The 19442-nt window shown below is 43.0% G+C and overlaps 1 protein-coding gene across 2 annotated transcripts; it reads left to right on the top strand.

Moving 5' to 3' along the window:
• Positions 1 to 422: 422 nt before the first annotated feature.
• LOC110526341 (ubiquitin-conjugating enzyme E2 Q2) lies at positions 423 to 18333 on the top strand. 2 transcript variants are annotated; one of them, XM_021607226.2, is made up of 13 exons: positions 423 to 1037; positions 2134 to 2238; positions 9064 to 9186; positions 10057 to 10113; positions 10305 to 10445; positions 11259 to 11343; positions 11453 to 11513; positions 11709 to 11799; positions 11889 to 11947; positions 12220 to 12268; positions 12371 to 12466; positions 13385 to 13451; positions 14661 to 18333. In XM_021607226.2, exons 1-13 carry the CDS (start codon positions 879 to 881, stop codon positions 14690 to 14692), a joined length of 1125 nt encoding a protein of 374 aa, XP_021462901.1. In that variant the 5' UTR covers positions 423 to 878; the 3' UTR covers positions 14693 to 18333. The 2 variants fall into 2 exon arrangements, with proteins under 2 accessions (XP_021462901.1, XP_021462900.1); XM_021607225.2 differs by having other exon boundaries at positions 425 to 1037; positions 10305 to 10460.
• Positions 18334 to 19442: the final 1109 nt, after the last annotated feature.

Below are 19442 nucleotides of genomic sequence, written 5' to 3'. Positions count from 1 at the left end.
CCGAGCTGACAAGGGGGATGTCGTTCTGCCCCTGAACAAGGCAGTTCCTAGGCCATCATTCTGATGCAAGGGCATTAGCGTAGGACAGACACTGTTTGTCCTACTGTATGTAGGACAAACAGTGTTTTCTCAACAAGTCAGTCTTCAAAAACAAATGCGGTCTAAAGACCCCCTAAAAAGTCAGACAGCTCTCTCATCAGCAATCCAATTAGTTTGTCATCAATTACATTATAAATATGTTTTATTGGCCTAAACTTCCACCTGGATAAGGACTACCTTTGGCCAGCTACACGTTTAAAATTCTAGTGACAATATCCTAGTGACTGTTTATTGTCACCACACAGAAAGACTGCTGTGACAAAATATTTTAAAGTTGTCTAAGTGATTTATTTATTTCTATATTTTGGTGTTATAACCTCCGCCCCTCAACTGAGCACGCACTGGATGTTGGGATTCTGCAGGCTCGGGAAAACGCCATCTTTAAACCCCAGAAGAAATCACAGTTGAGCGCCGGGGATCAACGACACACTGTGCTTGCGTTGGGTTACAATTTTGCGGGCATCATCATGATCAGTTTGTTGACCAGCGAAACAAATACTCAACCAGGCCACGTTGTATGGTCTTAAAATTGTACTATCAGAAGGCTAACATCAACAACAATACTAGCTAGACTGAAAGACAACGGACGAGTAATCAAGGCGTTGTTATTGCTTGTTTCCATTGGTGGCTTGTTAGCTAGCTTGCTAACCTGTCTTGAAGGCGGTTTGACATTCACATTACGTTGTTTTAAAAGGCTTGATTTGGGACTCGACTGTGTGGCTGCAGTTTTAGTCCCGACTTCACTCCTCCCCAGCGGCCCAGCCGGAGATGCGTGGAAGATGTCGGTTTCGGGGCTGAAGGCCGAACTGAAGTTTCTAGAGTCCATTTTTGATCCAAACCACGAACGATTCAGAATTATTGACTGGAAGCCGGATGAGCTAAACTGTCAGTTTAATGTGACTGGAGAAAAACTGTTGATTATACATTGCAACATTACGGTAAGTAGGGAAACGAGGCGACATGGCTGGCTTAGTACGTTAGCTAGCTAACGCGGTAACTAGTTACAGTAGGTTAGCTCAGAACACGCAGTGTTTTAGCCTGGCGGCGCGGGACAGGCGAACGGACAGGTGGTTAAAGAAACACTCAGCAAATTCTGGCCGGTAGAACGTTAGCCAGCTATCATTTTGCTATGCAATGTTTTTGTTTGTGACTTTTGTTTATACTTCTAACGTTAGTAGGTGTCCCAATATTTGCATGTTAGCAAGCTAGCTAACGGTAGCTGACTTGTTTCTAATATAGTAACTTAGTATGAGTACATATTTGCATATTACTATTATAGGTTACGTACTTAACGTTAGCTAGCTAAAAATAATGAGAGACAGGCAAGTCTGTTGATTTTAGCCAAAGAGTTATCCTGAAACTGGCATGACATTATGCTAGGGCCTAGGCTAGGCACGCTTTCTGCGTCACTGATGAACATTGTTAACGTTAGCTATATACACTTCCGCATTTTCGAACGTTAGTTGATTGTCTAACAAGTTCGCTAGCAAATGTAGTGATTGTTGTAATAGCATGCTTCATGATCAACGCAATAACGTTTAGCCCGTCAGTTGTCACTGATAACTAAGTTAGCTATACTCATGACGTCAGTAAATAATTGCTAGCTAGCATGATTCAAAAGCATCACTTGTCAAACAGCTTCTGGCCTTGTCAAAAGACCGTGGTCTGCCAGCTCAGCTTTTAGCTAGCTGTATGCTGTTGGTTTGTATTTTCCAATTTGCTACATTCGTTTGACCAGCATACTGATTGAATTCAGTGATCTTAACGTTACTTGGCTAGTTAACATTCTATAAGGAATGTGAAATGGCCACCATCACATTCATTTAACTTCCGGTAATGTTAAGTAGTAATCATATTTCTTTTGTTTCTATAAAATGACTTGAGATTTCCTAGATTTATGATTCAGACACATACCAATGTCACACTCCTGTTTAATTTCAATGTTATTGTTCCAAACAATTATCACATTTCTCAGCATTATAATGCAGATTTATTTTTGTTTTGTTTCTCCTCATTGAAACCCATGTGTCACAGGAATCGTACCCCTCCACACCTCCAATCTGGTTTGTGGACTCTGATGACCCGAGCCTGACACAAGTGTTGGAGCGCCTGGAGGATGTCAGAAAGGGCAGCACCCTGGTAATATCTCAGCCCTGCAACTAGTATAACTAACAGTTGATGGTGGAGTGTATTCTTCTGAACATTTTGCATCTTATTTTATGCTTAGTAACATCTATCTATTCTGTGCTATTTCATCACAAGCACTTGGTTGAGCCTAGACTTATAGCAGAGCCAGCAGATCCGACCCTGTTGCTTACAGAAGCACTAGGGTCAGACAGCATTCCTGTGTAGATTAAGACTCTGCAGAGCCGTCGCGGGATATGGTTTGGAAAACATATTTCAATCCAGGGATGAGAAATGCGTTGTACTCTTAATTCTCCTATTATCCCAAAAGTTTCACAGAGAAGATTGAACGACTGTCCTTTTCGTCCTCATGCAAAAACAGCTGTAGCTCAGCAGGAGCATTCTCTGTGCATGATGTCACAACACCGGCCTGCTGAGCCAAGCCATCAAACGAAGGCAGATTATTGTGGCACTAAATCATTATTTGACACTATTTCAATCCCAGCCTTTGATATAGTATGTGAATGCTTTGGAAGGAGACTTCCCAGTGTTCAGATAATGAAACCTGATTATGACAATATATATGAAGTATTTGTTTACAATTTTGTCGTTTAGCATATGCTCGTATCCAAACTAAAACAACCATATTATAATACATATAGTAATCAAATAAACTTCAACTAAGTGTTATACGGAGCAGGAGAAACATGTTGTTTTTCGGCCTATCACATCTCTTCTAATGACTAATTAACCATACCTGTATTGGTGTTGTTGGGTAAAGCAGTTCTGATAGGAAAGTTGAGTGACAGCTGGGTAATTGTATACTGCTGTTCCAACCTGTCTTGGAGGTTAAAGGGAGATGAATGTCAGACCAATTCAGGGAGGTACTTTGCTGCAGGACAGGTTCTCTGCCTGTTTCCTCTTGTCTTAGTTTCAGCTGTTAGGCAGATGAGGTTTTGAAGTCACCCTCATGTCACTCAAACATCATAGGACAGCCCTCTGTCATGTTTTGGTATGAGTGTCGAGAGTGCCTCTCTGTGGAACCGGAGGGATGAGTTTTATTGACAGACACACTGCCACAGTGTGGTGTGTTTCGACCATGATTGTTTGTTGGTGATGTGGACCCCAAGGAACTTGACTCTCGACCCGAGTCACTACAGCCCCGTCGTTGTTAATGGGGGCCTGTTCGGCTTTCCTTTTCCTGTAGTCCACAATCAGCTTCTTTGTCTTGCTCACATTGAGGGAAAGGTTGTTGTCCTGGCACCACACTGCCAGGTCTCTGACCTCCACCCTATAGGCTGTTTCATCGTTGTTGGTGATCAGGCCGACCATTGTTGTCGTCAGCAAACTTAATGATGGTGTTGGAGTCGTGTTTGGCCACGCAGGCATGGGTGAACAGGGAGTACAGGAGGGGACTGAGCACACACACCTGAGGGGCCCCAGTGTTGAGGATCAGTGTAGTAGACGTGTTGTTGCCTACCCTTACCACCTGGGGGCGGCCCGTCAGGAAGTCCAGGATCCAGTTGCAGAGGGAGGTGTTTAGTCCCAGGGTCCTTAGCTTAGTGATGAGCTTTGTGTTGAATGCTGAGCTGTAGTCAATGAACAGCATTCTCACATAGATTTTCCTTTTGTTCAGGTGTGAAAGGGCAGTGTGGAGTGCTATTGAGATTGTGTCATCTATGGGTCTGTTGGGGTAGTATGTGAATTGGAGTTTAACCTATGGTATCTGGGAGAATGCTGTTGAAGTGAGCCATGACCAGCCTGTCAAAGCATTTCATGGCTATCGACGTGAGTGCTAAGGGGCAGTAATCATTTAGGCAGGTTACCTTCGCTTTCTTAAGCACAGGGACTATGGTGGTCTGCTTGAAACATGTAGGCATTACAGACTCCGTCAGGGAGAGTTTGAAAATGTCAGTGAAGACATTTGCCAGTTGGTCTGCACATGCTTTGAGTACACGTCCTCGTAATCTGTCTGGCCCCGCGGCTTTGTGAACGTTGACCTGTTTGAAGGTCTTGCTCACATCGGCTACTGAGAGTGTTATCTCACAGTCATCCAGAACAGCTGGTGCTCTCATGCATGCTTCAGTGTTGCTTGACTCAAAGCTAGCATTAAAGGCATTTAGCTCGTCTGGTAGACTCACATCACTGGGCAGCTCGCGGCTGGGTTGTATTTGTAGTCCGTAATAGTTTTCAAGCCCTGTCACATCCTACGAGTGTCAGAGCCGGTGTAGTAGGATTTATTCTTAATCCTGTATTGACGCTTTGCTTGTTTGATGGTTCGTCTGAGGGCATAGCAGGATTTCTTACAAGTGTCCGGATTAGTGTCCTGCTTCTTGAAAGCGGCAGCTCTCGCCTTTAGCTCAATGCGGATGTTTCCTGTTATCCATGGCTTCTGGTTGGGATATGTACGTACGGTCACTGTTGGGATGATATCGTCGATGAACTTATTGATGAAGCCAATGACTGAGGTGGTATACTCCTCAATGCCTTCTTATGAATCCCGGAACGTATTCCAGTCTCTCTTAGCAAAATAAGATGACTTTTGAGATCACCATTTTTGTGCCAAGCAGTTCTCCAGAGTTTCCCCTATATTTATTTTGCAGCGGAGACTTACTTGGCATTTAAGACCTTTTTCTACTTACCCAGAGTCTGATGACTTTTTTGTATCTCTGCATGCAGTTTGAAGGAAGTTGCTGACCTGTGTTAGTGCAAATGCTAGTTAGCAGTGGTTTGCGACACTACCTTCAATTTCCTTCAAACTGCACATGAGTTCATCTGACCCTGGGTAAGTAGAATAAGTGCAAGATTTGGCAATTAAGCCCTATCCCTTTAAAGATCTGCTCTGATGACTAGCCTAAGTATTTTTTTATACGTCTCACTTCGGGCTGTATGTGTCAAAGTGCAGTTCATACATGCATCATTTATGACAAGAATTACTGTATTTCGCTCAATTAGCCTACAGTTTGTGTTGCGGTGGTGGAGGTAGTATCTTTGGGCCAGTCTTCAAAATCGAATCAAATTTTATTAGCCACATTTTTTATTTTTATTTTTTTTATTTCACCTTTATTTAACCAGGTAGGCTAGTTGAGAACAAGTTCTCATTTGCAACTGCGACCTGGCCAAGATAAAGCATAGCAGTATGAGCAGACAACACAGAGTTACACATGGAGTAAACAATTAACAAGTCAATAACACAGTAGAAAACAAAGGGGGAGTCTATATACAATGTGTGCAAAAGGCATGAGGAGGTAGGCGAATAATTACAATTTTGCAGATTAACACTGGAGTGATAAATGATCAGATGGTCATGTACAGGTAGAGATATTGGTGTGCAAAAGAGCAGAAAAATAAATAAATAAAAACAGTATGGGGATGAGGTAGGTGAAAATGGGTGGGCTATTTACCAATAGACTATGTACAGCTGCAGCGATCGGTTAGCTACATGCGCCGAATACAACAGGTATCTCATCTCACCTTACAGTGAGATGCTTACTTACGAGCCCCTAACCAACAATGGAGTTTAAAAAACCCCAGATAAGAATAATAAATAAAAGTAACAAGTATTTGAAGAGCAGCAGTAAAATAACAATAGCGCGACTATGTACAGGGGGGTACCAGTACAGAGTCAATGTGCGAGGGCACCGTTTAGTTGATGTAATATGTACATGTAGGTAGAGTTTTTAAAGTGACTATGCATAGATAATAACAGAGAGTAAGAGGGGTGCAATGCAAATAGTCTGGTTAGCCATTTGATTACGTGTTCAGGAGTCTCATGGCTTATGGGTAGAAGCTTCCTGGAACAAGACTTGGCGCTCCGGTACCGCTTGCTGTGCAGTAGCAGAGAGAACAGTTGTCGTACCAGGCAGTGATGCTCTCGATGTTGCAGCTGTAGAACCTTTTGAGGTTCTGATGACCCATGCCAAATATTTTCAGTCTCCTGGGGGGGAATAGGTTTTGTCGTGCCCTCTTGCGAGCACGGGGTAGCCTAATCTTAGTTTTTTAAATTACGATAGGCTATCCTTAATCGATGACCCTTTTCAGACCTAATGGAATGTGGTCCCTTGAAAGAGCTACAGCTTGTTTGTCTGTCTATTAGGGTAGGCTACACTTACGGATTTTTAAATGCCGACAAAACCTTTTCTGGAGATATGAATGGGCATTTTACTTATCTGTAAAGGAATAAGGCTTCTGAAGTTTGATTAACATCCATTACTAGGCAACCAGAACTATCAATTAAACAATCTGGAGCTGCTACCTGCGTGGTGACCAATCTCTCCTAAAAAAGTACTTTAAAGTTTGTTAAATACCGTGACGTACCTAGACCTTTAGTAGAAATTAAACACATCTATCAACCATACTATAAAAAAAAAAAAACATGTAAACACAGCAGCACATCAATCAGCGATGTTTGTCGTTAGGGAAAAAAATCAGAAAATGTTATGCCGGAGCAGAAGTTACCAATTATCAACTATTGCTATGTTACCGTAGCTGTGTTCTAAGTCTGTAAGGGGTTGCGGTAGATAACTTCATTGCCTGGCCCTAGGAGTCATGCATATGTAATAGGGCTGTTATTATGCATTGTAAATTGTGGGATTTTATGACTTTCTGGTAAGAAATAAATAATTGCAGGTTTTAAACGTTAAGGAAAATTGTCCATTTGTCACACACCTAGTGCACTTATATGCACATGTGTGACACGGTACGCACCTTTCAGGAACCATTTGTTGCTCGTGAGCTCTACTTTGTGTATTCAAAAGTCCTGGAGAGTCTCTTTTTAAGATCAGCATTACAAGGTATATTTATTGCAAATAGAGTGAGCAGTGGCGCAAATGAGAGCCATGAGCACACAGCCACTGCCTGCTCCTCTCCCTACAATGCAGTGGTGCGATCCCTTCTATATCAAATGGTGTCAACATTTTCATTCTTTTTGGAGTAGAATGTATTTTTGAAAAGTCATCACAAGTGACCACTTTTATTGATTTTATTTAACCTTTAAGTAGGCAAGTCAGTTAAGAACAAATTCTTATTTTACAATGATGCATAAACCCTCCCCTAACCCGGACGACACTGGGCCATTGTGCACCTCACTATGAGACTCCCGATCACGGCCGGTTGTGATACAGCCCGGGATTGAACCTGGGTCTGTAGTGACGTCTCTAGCACTGAGATGCAGTGCCTTAGACCGCTGCGACCTTCGAAGCCCTTCTCAGTCTTTCTACCCGAAAAATATCTCGGGGAGGCATGCCCCCAGACTCCACCAGCAAAGAGCAGCCCCCCCCCTTTTCCACTGCTGAAAGAAATCTTAGGGGAAACACTGAGTTCTCTGTAGGCTAGATCGGCTTATGTAGCTACATTCTTTAACTTAGCCTACTTAATCACACTGCATGCTCTGTTTGTAGCCCACCAGATCTGCATTTTATTGTACTTTTATCAAAGATATCTGTGGTGTTTATATTTTCTCTGTTAATGCACCATATTTTCTCTGTTAATGCACCATGCATTATACAACATTTTCACTATGTATGGACCAGGCCTACATTCAGTAGAATAATTTCTTCTATAGCAATACTGAGAAGCTTGCAGTGGTACACATTTCTGCACTAAGTTACTGTTGCTAAGGTGTCTGACATTCCCTGACACAATCTTACCTTTCACGTGGTCTCTGAAGGTGTGCCGTGGTGAAGGTACAATGCAGTGAATAAGTATTTGGCCCCTTTCTGATTTTCTGTTTTTGCATATTTTCTTACACTGAAGGTTATCAGATCTTCAATCAAAACCTAATATAAGATCAAGGGAAGTTGTGTTCAAATAACCATTTTATAATTATTTAATACATTTATTCCACATCCAATGCCCTGTGTGGAGAAATTATTTTTCCTTGTTGTTCCTCCTGCAATGACTGCAACCAACAACCACAGGAAGCATTTGATCAGTCTCTCGCATCAAACTTTGCCCCGCGCTTTTATGTAGAACTGCTTTAACTCAGCGACCTTTGTGGGTTTAAGTCTGCACTTTGACTAGGCCATTCCAAAATGTACAATTTTGTTGCTTTTCAGCCATTCTGATGTAGATTTCCAGTTTTCTGGTGAAAACCGAACACTGCATTCCACAATAAGAACCTCATAACAATGATCAAGTGTGGTGGTAGTGTGTTGGTTTGGGGATACTTTGCTCCCTCAGGACCTGGATGACTTGCAATCATTGAAGGAACCATGAATTTTGGTCTGTATCGTCTGAGCATAAGCTGAAGTGCAGCTGGTTTATACAGCAAAACGCAGTTAAGTCTACATCAGAATGGATGAAAAATATATATATATATTTGAAGCTTTGAAATGGCCTAGTCAAAGTCCAGATCTGAACCCGATTGAGATGTTATGGCAGGACCTGAAACGAGCAGTTCATGCTCAAACCCACATGTCGCTGAGTTAAATCATTTTTAGATGGAGTGGGTGAAAATTCCTCCACAGCGACGTGAGAGACTGATCAACAACGACTACAGGAAGTGTTTGGTTGCAGTCATTGCAGCTAAAGGTGGCACAACCAGTTATTGAGTGTAAGGGGGAAGTTACTTTTTAACACGGGCATTGGGTGTTGCATAACTTTTGTTATATAAATTCAATAAGTATCTCATTTGTTTTATTTGTTCACTCAGGTTCCCTTTATCTAATATTCGGTTTTGGTTGAAGATCTGATTAGCATTCGTTGTAAAAAATCAGAAAGGGGACAAATCCTTTTTCACGGCAATGTATCTCTGACATGTCTGTGCTGTGTTATCTAGTGCTGCTGCCTGTGCTCCCCAACTCAAACTGTGCCTGCTGGTACTGTCCCTCGGTCCCCCAGCTCCTGCAGCAGCTAAAGCGGCTCATCTGTGACCTCTGTCGGCTGTACAACCTGCCCCAGCACCCAGATGTAGAGATGCTGGACCAGCCCCTCCCTGCCGGCCCTGTAGGGCAAGACCGAAAGGTAAGGACGCCTAATGTCCACTCAAAATGTTTTCTGCTTTTCAAGTACTGCTAGGCCTGTATATTTTTCCGTTGGATGGCATTGAAGTAAAAAATAACCATAGAGGCTTTTTCATGAAAACCATCTCCTTTCACATACCTGAAGTGAGTCATGTGCCTAATCCCTTTGTTTAATTTTATTGTCGGAAGCTACCAAGGAGATTGAAGACACTTAGCTAATGAAAGGGTTTAAAAACCTGCATGAAGAACCTAATACAGTCCTGAAACCGTCCATCAGCACAGACATTAATGATTAGTACAGAGTCCCAGGGATGGAATCAATATACTCTTCCTGTGGGAGGGGACAGTGTGTGGTGCTAGCATAATTTGCCTCGTAACCAATGAACAGACAACCAAAGGCTACGGTTGTGGCAGGTAGCTTAGTGGTTAGAGCGTTGGACTAGTAACCCGAAGGTTGCAAGATTGAATCCCCGAGCTGACATGGTAAAAAAAAAAAATCTGTTCTGCCCCTGAACAAGGCAGTTAACCCACTGTTCTTAGCCGTAATTGAAAATAAGAATTTGTTCTTAACTGACTTGCCTAGTTAAATAAATGTAAAAAATAGTCTACCTAGTCATTAGAATGACTGAAGCAGAGGTTGAATGTTAAATAGTAGCTGCCTGTACAGTAGAGGAATGTTGTTTCTGACTACGCAGAAACTCGCTTACTGGTTTTGCACATTTCGGAACATTCCTACAAATATCTCTACCGTTTTTTTTGTTAGACTATAGGCCTACATCTAACTTGCTAAAGCAATTGGCGTCACTGAGTATGGCATGTTAGGAACGAGATTGAACTGTCTGAACTCTTTCTCTCTGTTGCGTTTCTTTAGCATGGGGTCACAGACGAGGTCACGTCCGAAGAGGAGGAAGAAGAGGAAATGGGAGAGGTCCTTATCCGTTTTCAAATAAATGTCATTACATATCGCGCTGCACATTACCATGCTGATTTGAGCTGAGCCATGCTGGATGACAAGCTCGACTAGATAGTCAATACCAATCACACATATTTGAAGTGTTAACTTGAAGTAAAACATGTCTTCTAATGCTCTTATCTTGTCGTTGTGTGTTGTGCCAGCAGGACATTGAAGACCTGGACCACTATGAGATGAAAGAGGAGGAGCCAGTGGATGGGAAGAAGTCTGAGGATGACGGCATCGAGAAGGAGAACCTGGCCATCCTGGAGAAGATTCGCAAGAACCAGAGGCAGGACCACTTGAACGTAAGTGCTCATTCGGTAAGGTGACATTTTATACGCTTTTGGGGGATGCATGGGGAATATATCTGTCGTTAGACCTAGAACAGTTTACTGTACCCAGCACTGTTTCACTGGGATGTCTAGAGTGACCCTTTATGATATAGCCAATGTGCATGCATCTAACCAGTTTCAGGTGGTTCTGAATGGAATCTATTTTCCATTTTGTTTTCCGTCAGTGTTTTACTCTGAGAGAATTTCTTACCAATGCAGTACACCCATATTATGCTGTTTAGGACTGTATTTGTAAACTAGGACATGATCGACATGGATTGCGTAGACTAAATGACAGTAATTAGTCATTCTGATAGTAATCATGTTATCTAACATTTACCCATGGCTCTCTTAATTGTTGATTTAGAATACAGCTGTTTCCCCTAAGGTCTGTGAGCAGCTCTGAGAGACTTATAAATGAGATACTCTTCTCTCATCCTCCACCGTCCCTACTGCATTCAATGGCTCAGCTCTTCAAATCTATCATTATCGCAGATGAGAGCCTTGCTATGGAACCTGTGAAATTCTCCCCATATACTGTAGCAAACTGTATACTGCCAGTTAGTTCTGAAGCATTTTGTCTCCATGCTGATCAATAACTGTTCATTTCTAGGAGTTTGTAGACGTTATCTAAATGCAGAGAGCTATTAGCATATTTGAGCTTGGCCTGTAAACATTTGATTTAATCGTTGCCGTCGGTGTCTATGTGCATTATTACCCCCAATCGTTGAATGTGCTGTATGTTTGGGTATCGGTGTATTACCCTGTGTGTATTGTGTGTTGCAGGGTGCGGTGTCTGGTTCAGTGCAGGCCTCAGACCGCCTCATGAAGGAGCTCCGGGAGATATACCGGTCCCAGAGTTACAAGATGGGTACGTACTTCACTGCGGCAGTGCTAGAAAGCTCTTCAGATATGTTGCAATAAAAAAATTGACAGTTTGATTCCGAATGTCACTTACCAGACTCTGCATTCTCTTCCAGGTATCTATTCAGTGGAGCTGGTCAATGACAGCCTGTATGAATGGCACGTCAAGCTGAGAACGTAAGTAACTAAAGAGGGCGGTTATACTGTGGTTAAGACTGGAGGAGTTAACCGGAAGGCTGGATCTCAGGATGAGGGTGGATAATGCCTTATCGCATTCACTGCTCTTTCGGCACTAGGCCTATTTACCATAGGAGTACTGTATAATTCTAGCATGTGGCAGATGTATAATGATGCGCTCTATTTGCTCAACAGCGTAGATCCAGACAGTCCCCTACACAGTGACCTGCAGGTTTTAAAGGAAAAGGAGGGAATGGATTACATTCTGCTAAACTTCTCATATAAAGTAAGTACCAATGCTGATACTAGAAAGCAGAGACAGTTTGGTAGTGTTGGCTGTTCTCATTTTAATGCTATTTTGTTTTCTACCTGCAGGATAATTTCCCCTTTGATCCACCATTTGTACGGGTGGCTTCTCCTGTGCTGTCTGGAGGGTGAGTTCAGTTCACTGCGTATGAGGGGGATGGTTTTGTTTTTACTGCGGTGTTTCCACTGTGACGGAGTTGCTCCCCTCACTTAATCATGACGGAAGGGCGGTCTCTTCTGGTCTAGACATTGTCAGCAGCCAGTGAAAATCTGAATGTCAGAAGTGGCAGTTTAGCTAAAAGGAGATCTGTGCTTGTGGATAAGAGATTTATTTTGGTGTTTTGATCACCTTTTTATATCTACATATTCTAATATTTTTCTTTCACCTGCTGTCTTTAAGTTATGTTCTTGGAGGGGGTGCCCTGTGCATGGAGCTTCTCACAAAACAGGTATGTTTTTATGCCACAATGTCAGTTCAAAACTTGTCCACTGTTATTTTACAGTGGAGGTAAATGCTAGTGCATTGATGATGTATCGCCACTTGATTTCAGGGCTGGAGCAGTGCCTATTCCATAGAGTCTGTAATCATGCAGATCAACGCCACTTTAGTCAAGGGAAAAGCCAGAGTGCAGTTTGGAGCCAATAAGGTAAGCATTGTTTGTTTAAGGGGGCAGAGAGCTTTGAAATGTGTTAACATGATGCATACTACAGGGTGTATTGACATGGTTTTCTGACATGGATAAAGGGGTGAGCTGTGTATCTGTAAGCCCCCAGCACTTCATTTAAACAGGACGTTGTTACTTAGCGCCGCTGGGACAGTGCGGTGCTGCTCATCTCTTAATGCTGACGCTTCACATCAGTCCACTTCATGCTGTCATTTCTCTCTCTCTTCTCTCAGCACAGTCACACTAATCTGGCTCTGGGATCCCAGTAGAATTCGGAGCAGACCAAATGACAGGGATATTTATAGACAAGCTGCAGTTTCACGGAATCTTGGGCCCTGCTGTATGAGAATCTGTTCTTTTAAAAGTTAGGATCTAACCTTGTACACCATAGACCTGATACTCGGCTATGTTGATTTCAAATCTTGTCTAATGAAAGTGTTTATCATATCTGTCCTGAGGTTACTAAAGTTGGGTAGGTATGGTTAATAAAATGCCAGAAATGTACCTATTAATCAAAAACATAAGAATACCAATCTTTCTGTTACTGGGTTGATAAGACTCTGACTTTTTTTATAAGAGCCAGTTCCACTCTGAAGCTGAATTTTATTACACCCACACTGGAGAAAATAGACCCAGCTCCCGGCTCCTCAGATCCCCACACGGTTCAACACGCTATTTATTATGGTGCGATTAATGGTCACCCGCGGTGCGTGCAAACGTAGCATGATAACAGATCGAGCGGCAAAATTCTCTGGGGGAAGCTGATGGAAAGGCATCCACCGTGCAGTCAGACTTCATCAAACTAATTCACTTGTACGTGATGGTGCTTAGTCCTGAGCCTTTACACTGCTTGGGGCATTCATAACCACAAGTTTGATATAGGCACTGTTTTTGTTTCAGAACCAATACAATCTTGCCAGAGCACAGCAGTCATACAAATCCCTGGTCCAGATCCATGAAAAGAACGGTGAGTGTTACTATGTCCAGTTACACATCTTCTATCCTGTTTGACCTTGAGATTACATCCCTCCATACAGCAGTCAGTGGTTGGGAAAATACAGTGTATATATACAAAGTATGTGGACACCCCTTTTTAAATGAGTAGATTTGGCTATTTCAACCACACCCGTTGTTGACAGGTGTATAAAATCAAGCACGCAGCCATGCAAGCTCCATAGACTAACCTTGTCAGTAGAATGGCCTTACTGAAGAGCTCTGTGGCTTTCAACGTGGCACTGTTATAGGATGCCACCTTTCCAACACGTCAGTTTGTCAAATGCCCCAGTCAACTGTTAGTGCTGTTTTTGTGAAGTGGAAACGTCTAGGCGCAACATCGGCTCAGTTTTCACGCCACACAAGCTCACAGAATGGGACTGCCGAGTGCTGAAGTGCGTAGTGTGTTAACATTGTCTATCCTCGGTTGCAACACTCACTACAGAGTTCCAAACTGCCTCTGGAAGCAACGTCAGTACAATAACTGTTTGTCGGGAGCTTCATGAAAGGGGTTTCCATGACCGAGCAGCTGCACACCAGCCTAAGATCCCCATGTGCATCGCCAAGCGTCGGCTGGAGTGGTGAAAAGCTTGCCGCTATTGGACTCTGGAGTGATGAATCACACTTCCAACTGGCAGTCCGACGGACAAATCTGGTTTTTGGCGGATGCCAGGAGAACGCTACCCGCCCGAATGCATAGTGTCAACTGTAAAGTTTAGGGAAGGAGGAATAATTGTCTGTCTGTGTTATTCATGGTTCGGGTCCGTTAGTTCCAGTGAAGGGAAATCTTAACGCTACAGCATACAATGACTTGCTAGATGATTCTGCCTGACCTCACTAATGCTCTTGTGGCTGAATGGAAGCAAGTCCCAGCAGCTGTTCCAACATCTAGTGGAACACCTTCCCAGAAGGTTGGAGGCTGTTATAGTATCAAAGGGGGAACCAACTCCATATTAATGCCCATGATTTTGGAATGCAATGTTTGACGAGCAGGTGTCCACATACTTTTGGTCATGTAGTGTATTGCAAGTTCCAATAGGGTTTCATATCGCAGCTACAGTGATTTGTTCTTGGGTCAAGATAAAATGCATTCAACTTTTTGATCAATCCTACTGTCCAGGATGAACTGATTGTGTTTTATCCAGTATAACTGAGTGTACTGTCTCTTGTCTGATCCTTGTAGGCTGGTACACTCCCCCTAAGGAGGATGGTTAAGAGGACCGTTGCCATGCCTCCACTGGGACCACATGTCTTAGGAGCACCCCCCCGCCCTTACTTTTATTTTCCCTCTCTAACTGGAGTTTGTTTTCATTGGGAGTTTGATCCCCATTCTGTTACCATGAGAACCAACCAACCAATGGTTAAAACCCCTCGCTGACCAACCACCTTATCCACTTTGCAATAGGGGATCCACCCTCTCGCTATTTATCTTTCTCTCACTTGTGCAATCGCTCCCTCTGTGTTCTTCCTCTGTTACAATCTCACCCCTAATCCCCTGAGCATTGAATTAGCTCCACATCTTGTGCAACTCCCTTAAATCCTACTCTGGGCAAGCAAAGAAGAGCTTACTTACTGCCTGTGATTTCGGGTCAAGGTTGAGGCATGGCTTTTGCTAGTGACTGAAGCCCTCCGTCAGTCGCATGACGGGCTGAGATTCTCCGGCCACAGACTGGAACAGAGAATGACAGGTGACATTCCCCTTGTGACAGTGGAGGCTGGGATGGACAATGACACGCTGGAAGTGGGAATGAGCACCACCTCACTCCCCATGGATGGCCTCTGTCATATCTGTGCTTATGTATCTATCTGTATATTGCCAAGATTCCTCCTTCTGGAATAACATGTCCTCCTAAAGCTAGCTTCCTTAAACAACGCCTGGTCTACAAAAGCCAAAGACCCTGAATGGAGAGAGGAGAGCTAAAAAACTCCTGACCAATGTGGGACTGAGACGGCTTAATGGAGGATATCCTGTTGAGCACAAGAGGTGGAGGCCGCCTCCACCCAGCCCAATCTCTCAGGCTGCTTTTGGAAATATGACCAGGCTTAGCAAAGGCAGGTTGGATTGAATCACTGTAATGTAGTTGAATTGAACTCCATGTAAAACTTGTAAAGTTGATTGAATTGTTTTTAACGTACATTTGTGTGGGTTTTGTGGTTCGAGCGGGCGGAGACTGGGGGCATCAATTTCTCAAGGTGTATTTCAGATGTAGGATAACAAAGCATTTGCTTCATGGATACTCTTGCAGAAGTTAAAAGGAACACCTTTAAACCATGTTTTTATGTTAGCATAATGACTACTATTGTTTTTTGTTTTCCTGTATAAATTGAAATACTTTTATTTGTGGTTTCATATGTTCAAAAGTGACACACCATTCCTTTTACTCAATGACACAGTGGTGGTTTTGGGGCTTTCCAAATATGCTGGCTAATTTCCCCGGTGACCCAAACTTGATGAACCTTTCAGTAAGGCTCTGCACACAATCATTGAGGTAATATGTACCCACAATAATTTGAAAACGGCTCAGTGCAGTCCCCTGCCTAATTTGAATCCATGGTCTAACTAGCTTGTTCACACTCCCAGATCGCCCATCCATGGTCTAACTAGCTTTTTCACACTCCCAGATCGCCCATCCATGGTCTAACTAGCTTGTTCACACTCCCAGATCGCCCATCCATGGTCTAACTAGCTTGTTCACACTCCCAGATCGCCCGTCCATGGTCTAACTAGCTTTTTCACACTCCCAGATCGCCCATCCATGGTCTAACTAGCTTGTTCACACTCCCAGATCGCCCGTCCATGGTCTAACTAGCTTGTTCACACTCCCAGATCGCCCATCCATGGTCTAACTAGCTTGTTCACACTCCCAGATCGCCCATCCATGGTCTAACTAGCTTGTTCACACTCCCAGATCGCCCATCCATGGTCTAACTAGCTTGTTCACACTCCCAGATCGCCCATCCATGGTCTAACTAGCTTGTTCACATTCCCAGATCGCCCATCCATGCCTCGGCTGCAGTGGACTTCACTTCATACCACATGCTCAATAATCAAATATTTGTTGATTAAAAAAAATATTTTCAGGTCTGACTGTAAGATGTGTGTAGTAATGCCTTCAACAAAAGACAGGCCCACTCATTTCCATCCTTTGCCTCCCCTCTCTGGTACCTTGTTTTCTATCTGATTATTCACTTATGACCTCATGATCTTGGTTGTCAGTGATGGAAGGAACTTTTTCAGGGGAACCCCTAACTCATGACCATCCTCAGCACTGTCAAACCTGGAGCATGCCAAGTCTTAGCTATTTGAGTAATATGCAGAATATTGTGTGACGCATTTGATTTAATGTTATTGCACACATTAATGGTTTCTTTTTGTGTGGGTATTATCCACGTTGTTAGAAGTACATTGTCGCAAAAACCAGCATAGGAACCAGCTTGTTCCTAGTAAATATTCTGCTTTTCACCCATGTGAAATATACTAATAATGTGTAATTAAGCTCCATCTACCTTGTATTTGTTGTAAAGTCAGCCACCCCACCTGTACAACACCATGCATCACGTTATGTCAAAAATGGTGGCACTGAAGACTCATTTAGAGGTTTATTACTATTCACCCAATATGGTGACTGACTTTATTACCAAATATGTCTACTACACATGGATAACCGTTGATCGTTGTCATAGCCGTTAGGTATTGGTATCAAGTGTGCCACAGCTTTCCCACATGGCTGACCTCATTGTGAACATGCCCCGGCTAGAAACTCCATCCCTGTGTTCTCTGGAGAAGCAAACTCAGGAATACATAGCTACTGCACACTTGACTTAACAAGATGCAAGTTTTTTAGTTTTTTTTATAATTATTGTTTACTTCCAAATTTAATTTCCCCTCCTATAATTACAGTAACCATTGGCTTGCGATCTCTCCATTTGGCTTGTCTATCTTTTTAAAGTAGTCACTGGTAAGACTGTGGTAACAGGGTGTAGTGGAGTGATGAGGTGGGAGGGACATAGGCCCCACATATCTCATTCAATCCCTCAGATCAGTTTTGTGATGCAGAAAGGTGAACCAACGCTTTACCTCACCCATTTAAGCTCATTGTCTTGGGTCGTTGTTTCTAATCTAGGACATCATCGTGATCCTGTACCTCCTGGTTTTGTAGTGTTTTGCATGTAGATATCTCAGAAATTACTTTCACTCTAGGGACTAGGGTGTGTGTGGGGACTGGACAGTTTTGATTTGTCAGGTTGGATCATTTTATATTAGCTTGCAGAGGTCGGTAGATGCTGTCTCTGTAAACCCCATCTCTGGGAACAGATTATTTTTTATACATTCATGTAGGACAGACTCTCACCAGATTAGTTCTAAAGGATACCAATTGCAAAAATGCTGTCTCCAACAGTTATGGGCGTCCCACCCATGTGTTAGAAGTATGAGATATAAAACTAATGGACTACTATACTATTCTGTCCACCCCAGAGCAGTACTCCAACTCTTACTGTTTAAATCACTGTGCCATCAGAGCAGACGTCAAATGGGCTTTTAACTCCGTGGAAGGCCGCATGTCTGTTCTAATGTCAGGTGTGCAGTGAATTACAGCTCTCTTATACAGATCCAGACCAGTTGTCTGACTAACAGCCCAGTGCGTTGGGAGATTTTGGTTTGAGACCTGAAACTAATTATTGGTTCCTTTTTTTTTCTGGCTTCATTTTGTGATTGGCGATTGAGCGGGTTATGAAGTTATGCACTGTTAGCATGCTTTGGTTTTATTTTGTTTTTCATTGCAAGGGTCATTTTGACCATGTACAGTAATTTGTAAACTTGCATCAAGTTTATGAATAAAGGATTTTATTAAATACTCCTGTGTACTATTTGAGATGTGATACAGAGCGGTATAAAACTTTTATATAGGACCCTCTGCTTAAAACTGAAACCAGGAATGGTGATACATTTGGCTGTTCTCTAGCTCTAACCAGAAAGACAGAGGGGAATGGCTACTTAAGTCCTAAAAGCAATGCTTTGCTCTTCCATTAGCAAATGTAAATCACACAATCTGGAACACTGAGTTGGGTTTGGATGGCTCGTATGGCAATACCACTTCAGTAGATGGTGGTTTGATGACTTAAAAACATATCAGGGATATTTGGCGCAGAAAATCCATACAAATAGTTTCACTGTTAAATTTGTATTCTCTCTGGGTGCAGCAGATTACCACTAGAGGGTGCTGGAACATTGTTACAGAAATTCATTGATACAGCGCATTCTGAAATTATTCAGACCCCCTTTTTCCACATCTTGTTTCGTTACAGCCTTATTCTAAAATGGATTAAATAGTCCACCCTCCCCCATCTACACACAATACCCCATTTCAAAGCAAAAATAAGTTTTCTGAAATTTTTGCTAAACCCCATTTACATAAGTATTCTGACCCTTTACTCAGTACTTTGTTGAAGCAGCTTCGGCAGCGACTACAGCATCAATTCTTGGGTATGATGCTACAAGCTTGGCACACCTGTATTTGGGGAGTTTCTCCCATTTCTTCTCTGCAAATCCTCTCAAGCCCTGCTAGGTTGGCTGGGGAGCTATTTTCAGGTCTCCAGAGATGTTCGATCGGGTTCAAGTCCGGCCTCTGGCTGCGCCACTCAAGGACATTCAGAGACTTGTCCCAAGCCCCTCCTGTGTTGTCGTGGCTGTGTGCTTAGGGTTGCTGTGCTGTTAGACTGGGGAGAAGGTTCCCCTTCCGAGGTCTTGAGTACTCTGGATGGAGCAAGTTTTCACCAAGGATCTCCCTGTACTTTGCTCCATTCATCTTTCCCTCGATCCTAACTAGTCTCCCAGTCCCTGCCGCTGAAGAACATCCCCACAGCATGATGCTGCCACCACCGCGCTTCACCGTAGGGATGGTGCCAGGTTTCTTCCAGACATGGCACTTAGCATTCAGGCCTAAGAGTTCAATCTTAGTTTTAT

This window comes from Oncorhynchus mykiss, chromosome 6, assembly GCF_013265735.2.
Source record: "Oncorhynchus mykiss isolate Arlee chromosome 6, USDA_OmykA_1.1, whole genome shotgun sequence".
NCBI lineage: Eukaryota > Metazoa > Chordata > Actinopteri > Salmoniformes > Salmonidae > Oncorhynchus > Oncorhynchus mykiss.
This window is presented reverse-complemented; position numbering and strand designations above follow the sequence as displayed.